Source organism: Denticeps clupeoides, chromosome 16 (assembly GCF_900700375.1).
Source record: "Denticeps clupeoides chromosome 16, fDenClu1.1, whole genome shotgun sequence".
NCBI classification, from domain to species: domain Eukaryota; kingdom Metazoa; phylum Chordata; class Actinopteri; order Clupeiformes; family Denticipitidae; genus Denticeps; species Denticeps clupeoides.
Window position 1 is genome coordinate 11127447 of NC_041722.1, and position 20586 is coordinate 11148032.

At 43.3% G+C, this 20586-nt stretch overlaps 1 protein-coding gene and 1 long non-coding RNA gene across 3 annotated transcripts in view; one reads left to right on the forward strand and one right to left on the reverse strand.

Moving 5' to 3' along the window:
* LOC114765649 (uncharacterized) overlaps positions 1-788 on the reverse strand; it is a 35456-nt gene extending 34668 nt beyond the window's left edge. For both annotated transcript variants that reach the window (XR_003742695.1, XR_003742694.1), the window contains exon 1: positions 413-788. This is a non-coding gene — a long non-coding RNA (uncharacterized LOC114765649). The remainder of the gene's footprint in view (positions 1-412) is intronic.
* On the forward strand, positions 68-20384 carry syt9a (synaptotagmin IXa). The gene is made up of 7 exons (XM_028955908.1): positions 68-680; positions 9690-10179; positions 10966-11518; positions 16787-16907; positions 17454-17625; positions 18240-18369; positions 19770-20384. Exons 1-7 carry the CDS (start codon positions 533-535, stop codon positions 19836-19838), a joined length of 1683 nt encoding a protein of 560 aa, XP_028811741.1. The 5' UTR covers positions 68-532; the 3' UTR covers positions 19839-20384.
* Positions 20385-20586: the final 202 nt, after the last annotated feature.

The window sequence follows — 20586 nt, forward strand, 5'->3', positions numbered from 1 at the left end:
TAATCTAAAATCGACATCATGATCGCAAGTCCGCGTTTCCTGACAGTCACGTGGACAACGCGGCGTAGTACAGACCCCCCCCCACGTCACTACGTCACCACGCCGCCCGGCGCGTCGGGAGGGGACGAGGGACCGCGGGCGCGGACGCCGGGCGCGTCGCGGACAGACGGAGGGCGAGTTGGAAAGTGAAAGACCGGAAACCTCGGCGAGGAACAAGTGGACGACGCAGGCGCAGTCGTTCCAGAAAATTATTAAAAAAAAAAAAAAAAAAAAATCAACCAGTGGCACTTTTACTTCCCGCACTTTGGCTCTCTGCCGGCGGACATCCCCGACACACACACACACACACACAGACGGCGGGGAGAAAGCATATATATATATATATATATATATATATATTTTTTTTTTTTACATTTTTCTTTTTGTTCGCCTCCATCCTCCTCGGACGCGGCCATCCGCAGTCTCGGGTTCGGGGAATCTGCTGCGGTGCCGCGGACGAGCTGCTCTCCATTCACAAGGATGCTGGTGGGAAATGCCTGGAGTCAGAGAGGACAAGATTTGTCAGAAGGCGCTAGAACTCCTGTCGGATCTGTGCTCTAAGGGCGAAGTGCAGAACGACAACTGTCTGGATTTCATCTACTACTACCAGGACCTGTCCAGACCGCGGTACTCCGACTCAGGTAGGCTGCTGCCGGACCGGCATCGTCGGGAAATGCCGCGTCCAACAAGGCTTATTTTCCCCTGATGAAACGTTCTAGAGAGAAGTGGGAGAATATCGGATGTGTAGAGACAGGGGACTTGTTGAATTGGCACGTAACATTTACATTTTCAATACGTAAAAAAAAAAAAAGAAGAATAAATAGTCTCTCTACTTTCCGTCTAAGCAGTCCTATCGAATGCAGGTTCGATGATCCCCCGCCGACCCTGAAAGGCCACTGACCGCGTCGTGTCGGGTGTAAATCACGCAGGAGTGTGGACCTCAGTGGGGGGCAGGGAGACTTTTTTTTCTTTTCTGAAAATGGGTTTAAAGATTATATATATATACACACACACACACACACACACACACACACACACTTCATAGCCACATGCTGGCAGATCCCATCATGCCCTCTGCTCCCTGAAGACTGTGTGACCCATTTACTGCCAGTGTGTGTGAGATCATGTTGTCCTGAACATGAAAGTGAGACAACAGAGCTGTTGGGAGTTATAAGGGCGACCGCATGTTCAGAGAGGCGGTTTCCCAAGGATCCGCGAGGACTACTGGGGATCCGAGAGGTTCCCTCCTAGCCATGTCTGCATCGCCTTGCTTTGATCGCCTGTATATCTTCACTGGCGGACTTTGGAAGAATAATGTTGAAGGTAGACTGGCAGTCTTTCTAATTTGCCCCATATGTGTGTCATAACATTGTGGCAAAAACTATTTTTGACCAGTAGCAGCATAATTGCTGAAGACCTCCGAAGATCTGATGTGTGGCAACGTCAAGTCCATATCCAAGTGTCAGATTGAGATCTGGGGAGTTTGGAGATCAATTTTTGGTTCATGTCCCTCACACCGTTACGGACTGTCATTGTGATCCACAGCGAACACATGGTGCACACAACAAAACGTGTCCTCTGCATTTAACCCATTACCTACCTGGTGAGCAGTGGGCAGCCATGAAAGGTGCCCAGGGAGCAGCGTGTGGGGACGGTACCTTGATCAAGGGGACACAGTGGCATATAAGCAGTTCGGGATTTGAACCCACAACCATTTAAACTAATAATTTTCCATGATGCATTCTGCTAACGTTGCTTCCCCAGGATAATAATGCACACGATCCGGCTTCATGATCGGGTATCGATGGTCACGTGTCACGTGTAGCTGTGTTGCCATCATGCTAGAGCTGCTCTCATGTGGTGCTAACCTGTTCCCACTGCCTGCACGCGTCCCTGAGTCCATGGAACTTCCTGTCATACTCGGTAGGTCATGAACACTGTTATGGCCCAATCGTCTAACATGACACTCACCGTTGTCACACATTTACCCAGGTGCCTGATATTTAGCCACAGAGACAAAACCCCGTCCCCACAGTCCCCGAGCCCGGGTCTAATGGAAGCCTGCAGCTGAGACGTGCCGTCATGATCTGAATGGCTGGCATGAACAAGAGAGAGAAGGGAGGGGGGGCGAAGGTTAGCCGTAAATCTGACCGCAAAGCGACACTGTTTACTACGCAACGCGATTGAGCCGGTTGATTTAAGAAGTGGTTTCCCATGAAGCAAGTGTGTCCCCCCCCAATACGGAGGTCAATTGGGGCCAAACACACATATCATGCAACCTACTCGAGAAGGCTGCATATGTGCTGCACTGAGTGGTCTATAATGACCGTCCCGGGGGAAATCAAAGCACTTCAAGCCCACTTAGCAATTTGTATGTGTGTGTTTGTGTGTATAGCTCTAAAATGACACACGGCATCAGCGCACAAAATCGCCGAACATGACCACACAATGAATAGGACCCAGAGCCATTTTGTCATACCAAGGTTTTGTTGGTGTGAAGGAGCTGAGGCAGGCTTGATGGCTGGATTGTCAGATCTTTGTTCATCCGGGAAAGAGAGGGGGACCGAACAAGAGAGCACCTCCCACCACACACAAGAGAGCACAATGGCACAATAAAGGAATTTAATAATGATAAAAAAATAAAAAGCCTGCCTTCTCCCTCGCTCTGTTACTCCGGCCGCATAATTTGGCGAATTATATCTAATTTTTTAAGACGTGCCTTCGCCTGTGCGGCTGGTTCTTGACCCCCCGTTTTCCATTTTGACACAAACATCATTATGCCATTAACTTTCAGTTGAGATGGCAGACGGAGGCTGGGGTCATTTCTGAGCATTTTCGGTGTCCTTGGAAAGGGAGCCCACTGGCCCCTCTTCACACTCATAATTGTTGTCATTTGCTCCATTTTATCATAGAAAATACACAAATTGGCTAACTGAGCCGTGCCATCATTTAAAATACTCGATGAAGAACTTAAAAAAAAAACTTTTGGCATCAATTTATACCTTGAGCCTTCTGTGTAGTTTGAACTGCTCCATTAATTAGTAAATCCATGAATAATGTATTTTGCCAACCTCCGCCCCTTCTGAGTGACTCCTGTATTGTCCATTTTCCCGTCTGGGCAACGTTCTGTGCATCGTCACAGCACATTCCCTGAATGGACCGTTGACACAGAAAAGGTGCACGACGTGTCGGGCAGAACCAATGAATCAATTAGAAAATCCACCCCCTCTTGGGACTTCTTGAGTTGGTGGTGCCCCGAAGGAAAACTGCCCCGACAGAAGACCTGGAAAATATCCATTCAATACTAATCCTGCTAAAGAGCTTGAAGCATAACCTGCCCCTTTCTTTTCTACGGACCTCTGGCTTGATGGGTTTGCTGAAGTGTGGTACATTGGTACATTCATTACTATTATAATGGTAATGAATGTACCAAGATCCGCACGCGTTATACACAAAAAAATCACACAAAACAAGTTCATCAAACAGCGTCACTTAAAGCTTGTCTGATCTGCTCTGTTCCATGTCACCCAGATGAATGTAGGCCTTTATCGGAGCGTCGTGACTTGGGGGTATATAAAGATTAGCTTGCCAGTGGAAAAAAAAAAGACTCCTGGTTGTTATCTGCACCCAGAAGATTGAAAGTCACATGAGATGTCTGACATGGAATCAGAGTCCCGAGTATCAGAACAATCTCAGTCTGGTCATGGGAGGCGGCCATCGGTTCACAAGGACCTGCAGGCAACAGGCGAGGACCGCGGAGAACGGAGGCGGCCCGGAGAGATTTCACACATGCGCTCGCACCAACATATGTGCATTGATGCACGCCAACACCCCCCCCTTACATACAGACTCATATGTCGATGAAGACATATTCACAAAGTCGTGTGCATGATCTGCTCCCTCGCACAACACACACACACACACACACACACATACGTTCAGATACGTTTGCAGTCAGTAATCTGCCCCCGTTAATGAAACCCCTGGGTCTGGGAATCATGTGCCTGGCTCACCACTCTGAGGGAATTTCTAATGCAGAGGAGCTACCCAGCGCTTCTTTTAGTTGGAATCAAAGGGAGATGGCCAGGCCCCTCTGTGCTCTCGCTGCCGCTTGGAATCGGCTCTTTCCTCCGCTGGCTCGGATAATATTTCTCTTGGTTGTACACACAGACGTTCGCTGTTGATGCTGTCAGGTGACTGAGATGAGACGGTGTGGGCCGTGCGTGTTATTAAAATGAAACTCGGGGAGGGGAGCGTTCTAATCGTTTCGTCCTCCCGTGTGCTTGGCTGCTACCTGTGCAATTTTTAGCTGACTGTTTTATTTATTTAGAACTCGCACAGTATTCAAGCAGCACTTTAACCATCCTGTATTTTCCCCTGCAAACACACCAAAAAGAAAAATATACAGTACAGGCCAAAGGTTTGGACACACCTTCTCATGCATGACGCTTTACATGGTAGATTCTCACTGAAGTACATAACTCCGCGTGTGTTCATTCATAGTTTTGATGCCTTCAGTGAGAATCTACCAATGTAAATGGTCATGAAAATAAAGAAAAGACATTGAATGAGAAGGTGTGTCCAAACCTTTGGCCTGTACTGTATATTATACATTATAATCTAGATTAAAATAAATGTTGCCAAAATTACTACTGCTTTTCAGCCCTATTGAAAATTTACTTAAGGGCTTGCCATTCATTTTGCTTGTTGCACGAACGATGAATATGGAAAATGATTCCGCAATCATTTCTGCCAGACTACAGCAAGGAAAATCACCCAAAGTGCCCTGAACGTTTCATCTTCTGCCTGAATGTGGAATGTACCAACACAATTCAAACGGCGGTGCAGCTCCAGTTATGAATATTGTTCCTAGATAATACACTGTGATTGTATTTTTTTCAATTTCAGTCCTATAAGACCATAGAATCTTCTGTCATCTTGTTTCACTTGATCTAGCACGTGCCTTCCAGCACTCTCAAGCAAAAATCTGATGAGCTTCTTTTTTTGTTGTTGGTTCTTTGAATTAAAATGTAAGTCATTTTTTAATCAATAATTACCTTGGGTTTCCCCTCTAAGTTTAGGAATTAAGTTTATGAGTTACATTTTTACACTTACCTTGGACCTGCATTGAATTTTAGATAGCCAAGTTAAAGGTCCCTTATTATGAAAATGTCACTTTGTGAGATTATTTCACATTAATACGAGTTCCCCCAGCCTGTCTATGGTCCTGCAGTGGTTAGAAATGGCGATATGTATTAAGAGTGCTTTGTTCATTCTCCTTCACCATTCAGAGAGCAGCAGATGGTCGGATCTGGAATTTGTCCCCTTATGTCATCATAAGAGGAAAGTTAAGCTCCCGTTTCTCATGCTGTTCCCACCCAAAGAATTTCCAACCCTCCCCTAAAACATTATCTCCACCGAATGTCATGGCTTCCAAATGTGCGAAGCATTGCAGTTGCTCGGTGATTGGATGTAAAAATGAGCAGAAATGTATTTCATTCAATTTTTTTTTCAGAAAAATCTCGTTTTGGGGAAATCTCATTGTGTGAAAAAAGGGGCTGTAATTCTGCAACAGAGCTGAATTTCAGAAAGAGACTTTAGATACAGTATTAGGGGACAACTAAGATCTATATAAATTCTTAATAGGGGACCTTTAAATTAGGACTGTAGACAAAGGCAATGAACATAATCCTGACAGAATATTACTTTGCATTCTGCATTTCATTTCAAATTCAAATTTTCACATTTTGTTTGTCACATATACACACATACATGGTATGATATGCAGTGAAATATGTAAAGTGAAAGTAAAGTGAAAATTTGTGCAAAGTTCTGGGGGGATTGAGGCCAGAACTGAAAGTGCTGGAGTGTATTAGTGTTCTGTCCTATGCAGTGTCGTGGTTGAGAGCTCGTATAGCCTGCGGGAAGAAGCTCCTCCTCATTCTCTCTGTGTTGGACTTCAGGGAGCAGAAGCGCTTCCCATATCGAAGCAGAGAGAAGAGTCCATTGTTGGGGTGGCTGAGGTCCTTCACTATCTTCCTGGCCCTGGTCCAGCACCGTTTGCTGTAGATTGAATGTCAGGGAGCTTGGTACAGATGATGCGTTCAGCTGGTCGAACCACCCTCTGTAGTGCTCGCCCCTCCTGCATGGTTCTGTTCCTGAACCAGGTTGAGATGTTTCCTGTCAGGATGCTCTCTATGGTGCAGGAGTAGAAGTTCCTGAGCACCTTGGAGAGCAGTCTAAAGTCTCTCAGGCTCCTGTTGATGACAGGGGTCTGGTGGTTCCTCTCCTGCTTGGTACTAAAGTCCACTATTAACTCCTTTGTCTTGCTGAGGTTCAGGTGGAGATTGTTCCTCTGGCACCAGTTCACCAGAATTTCCAACCTCCTCCAGGTAGGCCATCTCGTTGGCCCACCATGACAGTGTTGTAAGCAAACTTAATGATGGTTTGTACTGGCTGCACAGTCGTGGTTGTACCAATTTAGCAACATTAAGATCCATATGGCACGTAGAAAGTTCGTAATCATTAGGAACCTGATTAGGAATGTATGACTTACAGTAACCTAACTCCTATATCATATCAGGGTTACGTTTCTTGCATAGGGACAAAAAGGTAGTGAGTGGAGATCAAACATGTGATTTTGCAGTCATTTGGGTATAGGAAGGCAGATTCACTTATCTAGCCCTTATCCAGGTGACTTACAGCCGCTTGTTACTGGAGCAGCCCCCATGGGCAGTGGTGGCCTAGCGGTTAATGAAGCGGCCCAGTAATCAGAAGGTTTTTGGTTTGAATCCGAGCCACCAAGGGGCCACTGAGCAAAGCACCGTCCCCACACTCTGCTACCCGGGCGCCTGTCATGGCTGCCCACTGCTCACCAAGGGTGATGGTGAAAAGCAGAGGACACATTTTTTAACAATCACTTCACTTTCACTTTTTATCGCAGGTTCTAATGTGTTGCTTTTTGACCCAGATATCCTATGGCTCCTGTCAGTCTAAATCTGATTTAATGTGCATGTGCAATAGGAATAGGATTTGAGAGATGAAATATGATTTTTTTTTTTTTTACAACCACAGCTTGTGTGTTGCAACATTCTGATCATTGGATCACCAAGAGGTCCACTCGAGTCCACCAATCCCTGCTGGCCTGTCTGGTTCACACTCCTTGCTGAAACAGTTGCATGACAGATGCACAAAATAAAAAGCCTCCTTCATATCATTATTTTTGCACCCACAGCTCTGCTCGGTTGGAGTTTTCACTGCCCCAAAATACCTGATGCATCTTGTTGCTAGAACAGGACTGCTGTAGAGCTGAAAACCTGAAATTGTGGGACAGGAACTGAGAACAATGGTCTTCCAGTAGAAGTCTTTTTTTCCAGTTGATTCATGTCTTTAGTTGTTATTTCCCATTGAAGTTCTATTTAGGAGGGCCAGAATCAAGCCGAGCAGATATTACTGTTCTTGAGGCAATAAGTCCATTGCCTCAAGAACAGTTTGTTAACACTGTTGACTGTCTGTCTGTGTCTGTGTGCACCATAGCTGAACAGGCATAGCCTGGGGAAATGAAGAAACCCATAGAATTTTTGAGCAGACCCATGTCATCCACAACTTTTTTTTTTTTTGGTTAACCCTTTCATCTGTACATGTGCTAGAATTCACTAGATATGAAACACTTTATCACAAGCCATATTCACCTCTGATAAACCTCTTGGATGAGTACTCATCCTCACACTTTTCAAACTATATACAGAAAAAAGTTACTAATATGTGCAAAACAAATATATTTTAGGGTATTGGGTAATGATTAAAATTCATTGACTATGCTGTATCTCTAACAAATATTGACTAAATATTAGATTTGGATTTGGTTGGTTCTTGGTCTTCTTCCACCCTATTTTGGAAGGAGATTCCACATATGCTGCTCACTTGCCAGGCAGTTTGCAGTTATTGGTTGAGGGTAATGACTGTGTAGGTCAAAGAAAGTGATTGACAGTGACATGTGTCTTTACTTACTCTGCTTTTAACCATCACCCTTGTTGAGCAATGGGCGGCCACGAAAGACGCCCGGGGAGCAGTGTGTGGGGACGGTGCTTTGCTCACCGTCCCCACACACTCATGATAACTGGGCCGCTTCCTTACCCAATAGACAAGAAGCTCTTGAAGATATAGATAGCTAATAAATAAAATGGCCTCAAAGGCCCAAGAAAACATATTATGTGACGTCCTGTCATTCCAAAAGAACTGTTGAGCCCAAGCTAGTTTTTTTTTTTTTCACACTATACAGTCTGAACTGGCTTTCGTGAGCTGGTTTCCAAAAGAGGGATTAAGTGCACTCATGGACTCAATTTCCCTGAAGAACTCATTCTCTAATTTAGGACTAATTTAGCCCATATCTCCCTGTCAAGCCAGCTTGCTGTGTCATTTAATTTATACATTATCCACTCTTCTCTAATATACTGTATATCAGGGTGATTCGATAAACACTCACTTCAGCCACTTTTTTGGTAAAACAGGGCTGTGCATATATAGTGACACGTTTCAGTGGGAATGTCAAACACGCCAACATGCATACTTGCTGGACATATTTTCAGGTTTTCTTACTTTGGTGCAAAACAAAGAAAAAATTATTCATTCTAATAAAATGAAGGAGGTGCATCAGTTTACCCTGAGAACATGTACAGCATGTGATAATACACCCCATTCTTATTCAATATGGTCTGAGATACAACCCAAGGGATCTAAAGGCAAAAGCGTGTTGACCTAGATTAAAAAGGGAGCATTTTTTTAAACAGATAATTAAACCAATTTATATGATCTTAATTAGTCTTGTCACTGATCCTTTTATGTTGAAGGAAAGAAAGTTTCCACATTGCACGCTTGTAATTAATCTGAACCCCTGTTTTAAATAAAACTCACCACTTTCATTAGAGTCGCGGTTAGTCATAACTTGTCATTACTCTGACATCCACCCAGTTACAGAGCATGGAGTGGCACGAGGGGAGCGGCTGGTGCCTGAGATCAGGCTAACACAATCTGACAGTTAACTCGTGTGCGGTTGAAAGTGTCCTATCAGAATTCATGTGCTTGGAAATGGAAGGTCTAGAATCATTTTGATGGGTCTCTGGCTAGATTTTCTGGTATAAGTTGAGGTCTCTTAAATTAGAGTTCAATTTGAGTTAAATTTGAGTTTTAAATATGTCACATCATTATTGCCATTCTAAGGATTCGGGGTGGATTTGGCCACTGATGAAAATATTTCAAGGCCATGTTTGAAACAAATGTCACATATAATTATGGTATACAATATTTGTTAGAGATACAGCATAGCAAATGGCCCCGTAATCACAAGGTTGCCAGTTCGAATCCCGAGCTGCCAAGGCTCCACTGAGGTGCCACTGAGCAAAGCACCGTCCCCACACACTGCTCCCCCGGGCGCCTGTCATGGCTGCCCACTGCTCACCAAGGGTGATTTTTAAAAGCAGAGGACACATTTTGTTGTGTGCACCATGTGCTGTGCTGCAGTGTATCACAATGACAATCACTTCACTTTCAAACACAGATCTTCTAATTCCAAAAGACTTCAGTGGTGAGATGTAATAAAGCTGGATCTGGGTTATTAAAAATGACAATTTTCCTCTTTCTGATTTGTATAGATGTGTCTGTGAGCCTGCTGTCTCTGGTGGTGACAGCCTGTGGCCTGGCCTTGTTTGGCGTCTCTCTCTTTGTTTCCTGGAAGCTCTGCTGGATCCCATGGCGGGAGCGTGGCCTTTCTCCAGGCACCAAAGAGGGGCATCCCAACCCTCCGCCCCAACCCCAACCCATATACACAGAGGTGGATGCGGCGCTCGACAGACGGGATTGCGCTCGTGGCTCTGTAGTGAAGGAGACGACCATCATCACCAACACCACCACCACTACCACCACTGCCACCACCGTGCCAAGTGTTCCATCTGTGCCCGCGTCTCCGCCACCGTTGCCCACGCCGGAGGCTGCTATCAAGATCAGCCACACATTGCCTGATATTCCACTAGAGGCGCAATGCAAGAGCCGCGAGAACTCGATCCATGGCACACTGCGAATGCAGAGGCAGACCACAGACCCCTCCTCATCCTCTGTGCGGTCAACATCCCACACAGAGATTGGGTTTGTACCATGCGCTTCACATTATCTACTCTTGTACGGTCAAAACTGTTCAGCCTTCTTATATATTTACTTCTTTGTGATACCACATTTACTAAATGTGCTAAATTATTTAAATAAAATACAATATGCCTCATCATTGACATTAATGAAAGTCGGGGACATTTAACTGCATATTTGCATGAAGATTCACCATCTAATCAAGTGCAGGGATGCTTTGAGCTAATATCCCTTATGCATCAAAGTAGGGCATTCATACTTTACATACCACCGTGTAATATGTTGTGTATGGCATTTCCTTTATACAATTTTCATAATTATTATTAATTATGGTCTAATTATGAGCCATGATATTGCTCCTGGCAAGCCAAGTTGGATAGTGGAGAACACACATGGATGTTTTCCAGCTCTTCTTAAATAGACAAATGCCACATGAAATGTAAAAGTAGAATAATCTGAATAATTACAGTAATAAGTAATAATAAAGTGATAAAGTTACATGTAAATGTTTCATTCTGTGCTATCTGTCAGTCTGCAGTGCTAGAATATATAGCTGTTTTTTTAGGTCTTTTGCATCCTTACTTTTTACATTCCTCAGTTACCCATGTCACACTTTTAGAATAATGTAAGCCAGTCACATTTCCCCTTCATTTTACCTTGAGCTTTGCCACTTTACCATTTTAAAAGGGATGCTTCATTAGATATTCTGTCTCCAAATGTGTTTCTAAATCCTCTGTGGAATTAGTTTCCGAATTGCTGTCTTTCTTTTCTTTCATGTTGTACCAAAAGGCAAAACTCCATCCGTCGGCAGATGAACCTGTCCAACCCCGACTTCAGTGTGGCCCAGTTCCAGAGGCAGGAGTCACTGACCGGCATGAGCTTGGGTCGCCTGAAACCTGAGCTGTACAAGCAGCGCTCCCTGGACGGGGACGAAGGCAGGGGTGGCCGGGGAGGCGGCTGCGGCCGCCTGCACTTCATCCTCAAGTACGACTGCGACTTGGAGCAGCTGATTGTCAAGATCCATCGCGCCCAGGACCTGCCTGCCAAGGATTTCTCTGGCACGTCTGACCCCTACGTCAAGATCTACCTGCTGCCCGATCGCAAAACCAAGCACCAGACCAAGGTGCATCGAAAGACTCTGAACCCCGTGTTTGATGAGGTCTTCCTGTTCCCAGTGGCCTACGCAGAGCTGCCCACCCGGAAGCTGCACTTCAGCATCTACGACTTTGACCGCTTCTCACGTCATGACATCATCGGGCAGGTGGTGGTGGACAATTTCCTTGACCTAGTAGATTTTCCCAGGGAGACCAAGCTCTGCAGGGACATCCAGTATGTGTCCTCGGTAAGTAAAGGCTTCCCTCCGTCACATCATGAGTCCTGGGATTTGCATGTCACCCATGCCAGTTAACGGAATCGGGGATGCTAATTTGCCTTTCGTTTGCGTGTGGTGACCTTTTCAGAGGTTGTTTGCACATGACAGAGGTCGGGTTACGCTCAGGTTTACCTGTGACCTGCAAGTGGATAACCAGATTGCAGGTCACATCCAACAAAGAGAATGGATTTTGGATTATAACTGTGGACTTAGGCCAGAATCATGTGAGAGGAAGGGCTTTAGAAGAAGCTGATGACATCCAGCGAAAGAGGAAACGATAACACCCTGCTGTTTGCGTTGTAGCCAGTAAGATTGTTCTGCCTTCCATAATGAGAGTTAAATGGAGATGGTGCAACGTGAGCTCTTTTCTTCCCCATTTTTAATGACTTTTCTTACTCACATCTCTGTTTCTCACATTCTCTATCTTCTACCAGTGTCTGCACCTTTTTTAACTTATCTTTACCTTCACTGTTCAAGGGGATTAGGCTGTTATCTCTGGAAAGTAGGGAGCGGATTCATGTCTAGGTCTATATGGGGTTTCTGAAATCATCTGATCTTTACATTTCCACAGGATTTCTGCATTAAAGTGAGTTAAAATATGTTTTTGTTTTCTTCAATGTGTTTAGACACATTAGGATTTTCATTTAGAATGCAGCAAAACATTTATGAATAAATTATTGTCAGAAAAATCTAACTCGCAAAAGCTTTTAAAAGTAGTCCTTCATTAACTAGGCACAAATGCAACCAACACATTCAAGCCCTTTATAAAAATACCATGTATATAAAAAGGTAATGGGAAATACCATCTTACTGTCATGCCGAGTGGGGTGAAACCCAGAAGCACAACATTCTGAACAAACTGTAGAATAAAACCAGCATGATGGCCGCCGACACAGACACAAAAAAAAAAGCTCAACATAACGTGGATCAATGGAGGACAGCGGAGTGAGGCTAAAGAGGCAGGCTTACTGAATAACACACACCCCTTTCCCCTGTCAGGAGGACCGTTTATCAGTTGATTTGTGACAAATGAAAACAATTCTAACCACATAAAATCTAAATTTTGTCAATGTAACGTTAATGAGGATCCAGGGGTCAGAACTACTCTAAAATGTGGCTATTACTGCCATTGTCCTATGAATGACTTCAAAAGATTGAAAATCCAATTTTCTATCAAGTATTGGCTTAAATCACTCGAGCTTGCATGATGAAAAGTTCATTTAAAACAAATGCCTCGTAACAATGACATAGTAGTAGCTGATAAAATAAGTGAGATTCGTCCAAAAGTAGTTTTATGTGATCAGGCATTCTCACTGTGGTAAGGTATAAAACAGAACAGTAGAGATCCATTGTGGTGGCACATTAATACCACATTGATTTGTTTCTTGTCCCAAAGCTGGCAGGGGTCAGAGTACAGGGTCAACCATTTCAAATGCCCCTGGAGCTTAGAGGTCAGAGGTTCATGTTTCATCAGCTAGACCTATATACAGTATATTTTTTGCAAACCAATAATTTTTGTACTACGTGTACATGCAAGTATGTATGATTTCATTTACTTACATTACAAAGCATAAATCATCTAATTCATTTCCATGCAGGGAAGCTTCCCAGAAGTTGTGCACCTTGGAAAAGCAATCAGCTGCTGCAGGGGATCTGAAAAGCACATTTATTACTTTATTTTTGCACATTCGACTCCTGAGACCTTTTTTTCCTACCATAAGTGTTATGATAATGAGAGTGATTTCCTCATGCATAAATATAATCTTTAGCGCCAAAATTGACGACCATCTAAGAATGGTCATGAAAGAATTTCCATTTTGAGTTTAGAATAGCTCAATTATAGCTACATATTGAGGATTCATTACAATCTGACAAACCCATCAATCAAGGCAGTTTACAAGCCTTTTACAAGCAATACAAATATTAACTTAAAAAAAATGTAAAATCTAGGAAACTCAAAGGGAAACTCGATTTCCGTGGCGGTTTCTGAGCCAGCAGTGAATCTTTGTCTGTTGGAGCTGAATGGGGGTTTGCAGAATGTCTTATATGTAAAACAGTGACACAAGCAGCATTCCTCTGTCATTCAGTATGACCTGTAAGCGGTCTGAGGCCACCTATCGATTTTAGGATTATACTCTGAACAGGAACGCTTATCGAAAGGCCCACCTTGTCGTCTTTGATCTGGATTCGTAACTATCCTATCCCAGCATTCTGTGTCTGCGGCACATCGTGAACATCTAACAGCAGTGACATTTCCAGAAGAGAGGAAACATTGCCGCTCGCTATCGTCCCCAGCGACTCCTACGGAACCTGTGGCTCAGTATAAGACACAGTTCATGGTTACACCAATGACTTCAAAAGCAAACCTGAAGCATCCAGTGCTTTAAGTACATCATGGTTATTCAAATGAGACTGAGCCGAGCTTTTATCCACAAGCTATGTGAAGAGCCCATTCTCAGTCATGAACACTAGAACAGACTTCTATAACGGAGTATTTCGTGGAGAATGGGTAGTAGTTTCCTTTTTAAAAAATGTAGAATTGTTGGAGAGGCACACAGGGAAGATTTTTATGTATTTATAATTTTAGGGGACTGATTAATGGCAAATGAATAATCATGAGCACCATATTTTGGTGCAAAAAGAGTGTGTTTTTGACTTTACTGAAATACATACAAAAAAGAAGACACATTTAAACTTGCTATACTTTCAGATCTAGTGACCCTTTCAACGTAAATCTGCCCTCATTCCACAATTCAATGCAAGGTTATGACCATATTCTTTGCTTAATTTAATCACAATTCAAACGCTATTTTTGACCATTTGGCATTTGACCATAGTCTGCCTCAGTCTATCATTACTAAAATGATAAGCTGTGCAAATATATGTATATGTCTAAAGATTCAGTTATTCCTAGAGCTTTGTTCATGTGTGAATATAATGACTTCATGTCTTCCGAAATGAATTAGTGGAGAAATACATGACCAGGCCCAAAGCGACCGACCACATTATACTGATTTAAAGCCGCCGTGGATTATCACACTATGGTGCTGCCATTCTGTTTGGTCCTGATGAACTGGTGCAGGTACTGGACTTGATATTTATCTAATTAGGTGGAGGATTAGTCATTCATCAAATGATTTAGTGGATGATTATGCAGCCGTATTCATCCTTCCGCAAGTGAATCATGCCAACGAATCCTTCAAATTTCTCCATTAGTTCAGGCCCCGCAGTGTTAGTCAGCAGAATATGTGTCAATGAATGAAGTCTCATAGTGGAATATGAATTATGCAATATGAGGTTCGGGAGTTTGCACTTCCTCATTTATATGTCATGTGTTTGTTGCATTCTTCCCTTGTGACTATTGGGATGAAAAGCATTCAGCAGATAAGGAACACATTGATAGAAACGCTTGCCCAGTACTCCCAGCGCAGCATTATTATCGCATGGCAGTTCGTCTCTGATGCTCCCCGTGCTTCCTGTATTTACAGCCCGGAGAGGTGGCCGTTTGATTCCTTTGCTCATGGGTGCATGAGCTGCTTTGATGGATAAATACACACTTTACATAAAGAAGACAATATTTGCCTTTCTTTTTTAATGCAAGATTTCACACTGGATCTTCAATGCGCATCCATGATCATGCCCACGACAATCTCTCACATTTTCGGCTCATTTAAAGCACGAGCCTGATAATGACAAAATAATAGCTTTTCCTGTTGAAGAAGTGGTTGACATTTATGATGCTTAATCGACATCTAAATGCCAATCTCTGCCTTCGTAATAAGGAGGAATACAAAAACATTTCACTGGCAGGCGGTGAACTGGGCGAACTGGGAAAGAAAGAAACCCGCATCTGCGTGATCCCCTGATACCCTGAGCTGCAGGCCATTGAGCAGACTGGTGTCTGTTTTTATCGTTACTGTTTCAGGTTGATCTCGCAATGAAAAGGCCGCGAGTGTTAACCCTTTACACGCGAGTCACGGCGCTCGGCCTCTGCCGTTCATATGCCGCGAGACATGGGGGGGGGGGGGCATTAGCATGAACCAACCTCATTGTAAAGCTCCGGTGACCTTTTAAGTGTCGCGCCGGGCAGAAGAAAGAGATGTTTCCTGCGGCGCGGACCTCTGGGACACAACAGGGTGCAGAACAGAGATTTCGTTCCTGTTATCTTTGCCACAGCCCACCGTGACTTCCAGCCCTCCACAGGGGAAGCTTTTAGGCAACGGCCTGTAAATGTCAGAGGGAGCACTCAGTGTGGCTGGCACAGGAAGCCACGAAGGCACTAAACACACCGCACTCCACCCTTCAAGGAGATGGATCTGGTTTAGTTGAAATGAGTGAAATTTCTGCATACTTTTTATGATCAATTGCTTGTCGGAACATTCAGAACTCAATAGTACAGGTTTGAATCAAAAGGAAATATATTGACTGGAATAAAAGAAACACCATTCAGATTTTTTACAGGAGACTTTTCTGACATCTGTGTCTAGGAAATTTATGAGAGACTGAAAAAGAACTCTCACGTTCTCAGATGAGTTATTTTAGGAGCAAGTGTTAAACGAGTTGTTAATTTTTACAAGGAGGCTGATGTAGTGCGAGATTCTATCACGAAGAAGGAGACACCACAGTGTCGTGTTTTGCACTGCTCTCGTCAGTTCAGAGAGGTGATTCGTATGGTAAAAAGGTGCAATCACCCTTGTTCCCAATAAAGTTATTTTTTATTTGAACTTAAATGGTTTAAAGATATAACGAAGCACTGACAAGGCTAGTACAAGGTTGTACCTGGCAGTACAGAACAGTGGTGGCCAAGCAGGTTAGGAAGTGGACTCGTAATCGAAAGGTTGCGGGTTCAAATCCTGAACCTCCAAGGTGCCGTTGAGGTCCACTTGATAGGGGGTACCATCCCCACACACTGCTCCCCTGTCATGGCTGCCAACTGCTCACCAAGGGTGATGGGTTAAATTCAGAGGACACCGTGCGCTGTGCTCATTGTGCGTCACGATCACTTTCAATTTCATTACATACTTCATTATTAGGGTATGCTCACATGAAAAACACGTTTTGGCCCGTTAAAATAAACGTCAAATACGGAGGAGCGATTTACTGCTTTGAATAATAATCTCTACGAGTTTATCTGGTTCCAGTTTATTTGACCCCCATGTGGCCACTACCACACCAAGTTTTGGATTAATAAATGCGTGAATAGTTTATGACCTAAATCCCTGTGTTTCTGGCCTACAGGACAATGTGGACTTGGGTGACCTCATGTTTTCTCTGTGCTACCTGCCAACGGCTGGACGCCTGACCATCACCATCATTAAGGCACGAAACCTCAAAGCCATGGACATCACTGGAGCATCTGGTAAGTCCTGTGCTGGAACTTAGATTTCATTTATCTCTTCCTCCATACTGTCACCATATTGTCACGCCTGATGAAAATTCCAAGACCACTGATTGCTGGCCACGCCCCTCAAATTTCCCTCGCCTCTAGTGTCATAAATGGGCGCCTGCAGCGGAGCTCCGGGTTCTGGTATTAGACGCCGAACCGCCGAGTGAAGGGAGACGATGTTTCTCACTCAGTCACTTGGTTTTATTTAAAAAACATTCACGGCCTGAGTTGCTGGAATTCGGGGGTCTTGAGTGGAGTCGGTGTGGCTCCCCATCGTTTATATGGGTCTTGTGCTTCTGTTTTTCAGGTGCTGGGGTGTAGAGTTCGAGCCTTCCCTTATCCATTTCCACTTCCCCTGTCCCAAAGCTGATTGCTCTGTGTTTGTTTGTCCAGTTTAAGTTAAATATAATAGTGGAGCTTACCTGTGCCTGGGTCCTCACCTGTTTTTCTTTGAGACACACAGGGTTTTTAACCTCTTTTGCTGTGGGTTGTGATACATATACCACTTTCTGTGTTTAGATCCTTATGTCAAGGTTTCCTTGATGTGTGATGGAAAGAGGCTGAAAAAGAGGAAGACATCCACCAAAAGGAACACACTGAACCCTGTGTACAATGAAGCTATTGTCTTTGATGTCCCTCCGGAAAGCATAGACCAGATTAGCCTTCTCATAGCTGTAATGGATTATGATCGGTGAGTTCCATGCCTACTTGTTTCATTTGATTTATGCAGGTCTGCTTAACATTTTCTGTCTATACATAAAGCACAGCGTAGGAAGCTGCATGGGCGAAAGTACTGTAGTAATACCAGAGAATATACAGTCATCCATGGGAATGTCGACCAAATTCCATTTGAGGAATCTATAGTCTAAAATCCAAACAAAGCACTTTAGCACATAATCCAGGTTTCTTCATTAACCATATTTAAAAATGTTCTAGTATGCTAAACCCAAAGGTTTATCACTACTGTAATTTATTTCCTTGGTGACGTAAATGCCAGTTGGTGTTAGTAGGGGTGGGATGTGTATGGTTATTGTGCACAATTGTGCACATCAAAACCATTAACCATGAAATATTCCACAGATGAAAGAACAGCCCATTACATATTACATTAAAGAATATTTGTGACTACTGACTATGTAATACTGCATTGTCAAACAGATTAGGTAATACCTTTTATATGCTTTAAATACTGTTTAATTGGTCTCTGAATTTGTTTAATGCTAAAAGCAAACAATGGCACAGTTCAATTTGGCATTTTTAAAAACATGAAAACTTGAATATCTGTTTATGGGTGATTTTTTACAGAGTAGGTCACAATGAGGTGATTGGTGTGTGTCGGGTGGGCAACGATGCTGAAAGCCTAGGTCGGGACCACTGGAATGAAATGCTAACGTACCCTCGCAAGCCCGTTGCTCACTGGCACCCTCTAACTGAGGTAAGGTGTATTTACATTAGTACATTTTTTAGTAGTTACACCCATACACAATAATTATAATGATAATAATAATAGGTATTATATGTATATGTATTATAAGTGTTTTGAAAAGAAGACCTGGGAATTTCATAAGAATATACAGTATGCTCAGCATACCCAGAATTCCAGAGGTAGACATTCCAGGATCAAGGGGTCAAATCAACATAGAGCATAAAAACATGAAAATTGACAAAAGGAGAAAATCGCATAAAAGAAAATAGCAAACTGGATTGACTGAAACTTAATCCTGGTCTGGGCTTTTTACCGTGTTCATGCCAGTTATACACCATACATTTTCCCTGCAAAAGCTATTCTCAGGAGGTCTTGATAAAAATCAATATATAGAATTCTCGTGCGCCTTGCAAATCAGGCTCAAAGGTTCGGTACCTTTTTGTATATATGCTTAGTGGTTAGCTATAAGCAAAACACTGACACGTCTGGGTTTTCAAATGCGGCTATTGCCAGTAGCGCATCTTCTTTTGAAGCGAGACCGGCACAGATCAACGCTTAGATGGACCAGCCAAGAACAAAAATACAGATGGCTGTGAATGAATTTGACCTGCTCACTGCGTCCAACTCAACTGTTTGTGTTTACTTCAAAGCAAGAGCGTCTGCCTTCAAAATATAGTAGGCCATCGGGACCGAGGGCAACATGGGCGGCTAGTAAGATAAATTGAAAGTAAAGAGTGTGTGTGTGTGTGTGTGTGTGTGTGTGTGTGTGTGTTGGATCTTTCATGGGAGACAGAGGCACAATAAGGACTGGCAAGATACAAGGATGATGTGGAGAGTGTATCTAGTTGCTGCAGGGTTGCACATCAGCTGTAGTGCTATGAAATCCTGTTTTGAACCAATGGGAAGCTCATCTATTATTTATCACTGTGCATCCCAGGCCATTTGAGTCAAGGTTATGCAGCCTTCCCAGGCTCCCTTTATTTTTGCAAAGAATTACTTGCATAAAAAAAAAAAGATTTGTCTTATGGTTTCAAAAGTGTTTTTTTTTTTATAACCATGTACCTCTGCCTCAAATAAATTAAAAAGAAATCACACAACCAGACTTTGGCCACTGTTTTCAAAATGGGATTGTGGGACTTCTCCGCTAGTGTTAAGTCAAAGGTGTCCTCAGGATTTACATAAATATTAAAAAAACAGGAAAGAATCATGATCTTCAGTGATGTTTGCACATCTGACGTATTGACTGGTGAGGATTTAAAGGGTAGGTGAGACCTATCAATCATCGGACTCGTCCCATTTCAAACTTGGCTTATAAAAATGCTTTGGTCATATTTTACACAGTATGGGTAAAATTGTATATGTATTTCTTGCGTAAGAGTATCTATTGATCGCATTTCCAATCTCTCCAGTACCAAGGCAGCACTGGTGGGAGCCAGGGAGGCTCCTGTAACTCCCTGAAGGCGCCTCCTTCCCCATGACGGGCCGTGAACCCCCAGGCCACGCACGGATGGAGGCCCGGCACAGCAAGCCATGACATGGGAGACACCGGAGAATGCTGAGACCACACAACGTACCATCGCTCAGAACCCGGGCCTCTGGGAGGCTTCCTTTGCATGGTTGATGCGGATTGCCCAAAGTTGCATGTTAAGTGGTCACATAGAGTGTGGTTGTTGTTTGTCCCTCTGCGTAATATGAAAAGAAGATACGTGACGGGTGCCCAGAGCTATGGCTGTATTTTTCATCTCAAATTTAGTCTGATGTAAATGTTTTTTACATAGTCTTGATACCTGTTTTTATCGGAATGTCACAGTAACACATATCAAGGTTTGTCAAGTTGCCACGGTTTCCTAAGGACACAGTGCATGAATTCATTTTGGTAGGGTGTTCTCTGTTTACTTTTGCGTTACTAAATAGACTGTGAAATGTTGTCCTAACAGATCATGACATTAGATGGCAAATAATTTATAGACTTTGGAAGTAAAACCGTCCTTCCATATGTTATTAAAAATGTTATTTCTTAAGAACCGGAATACTGTTTGATTTTCTTCTGTGATTCTATAACTATACTGCTATGAAGTAAGTCCTGGACAGAAATAATGTCATAAAGCAAGTCAATAAAAAGATAAGATTAACTAAAAAGGAGAAAAGTTGAGAGAGAAGCTCTAAAGCTGGCTTCAATGCATCACAAATGACATTTACTGTCATGTCACCGATGCACAGTATGCA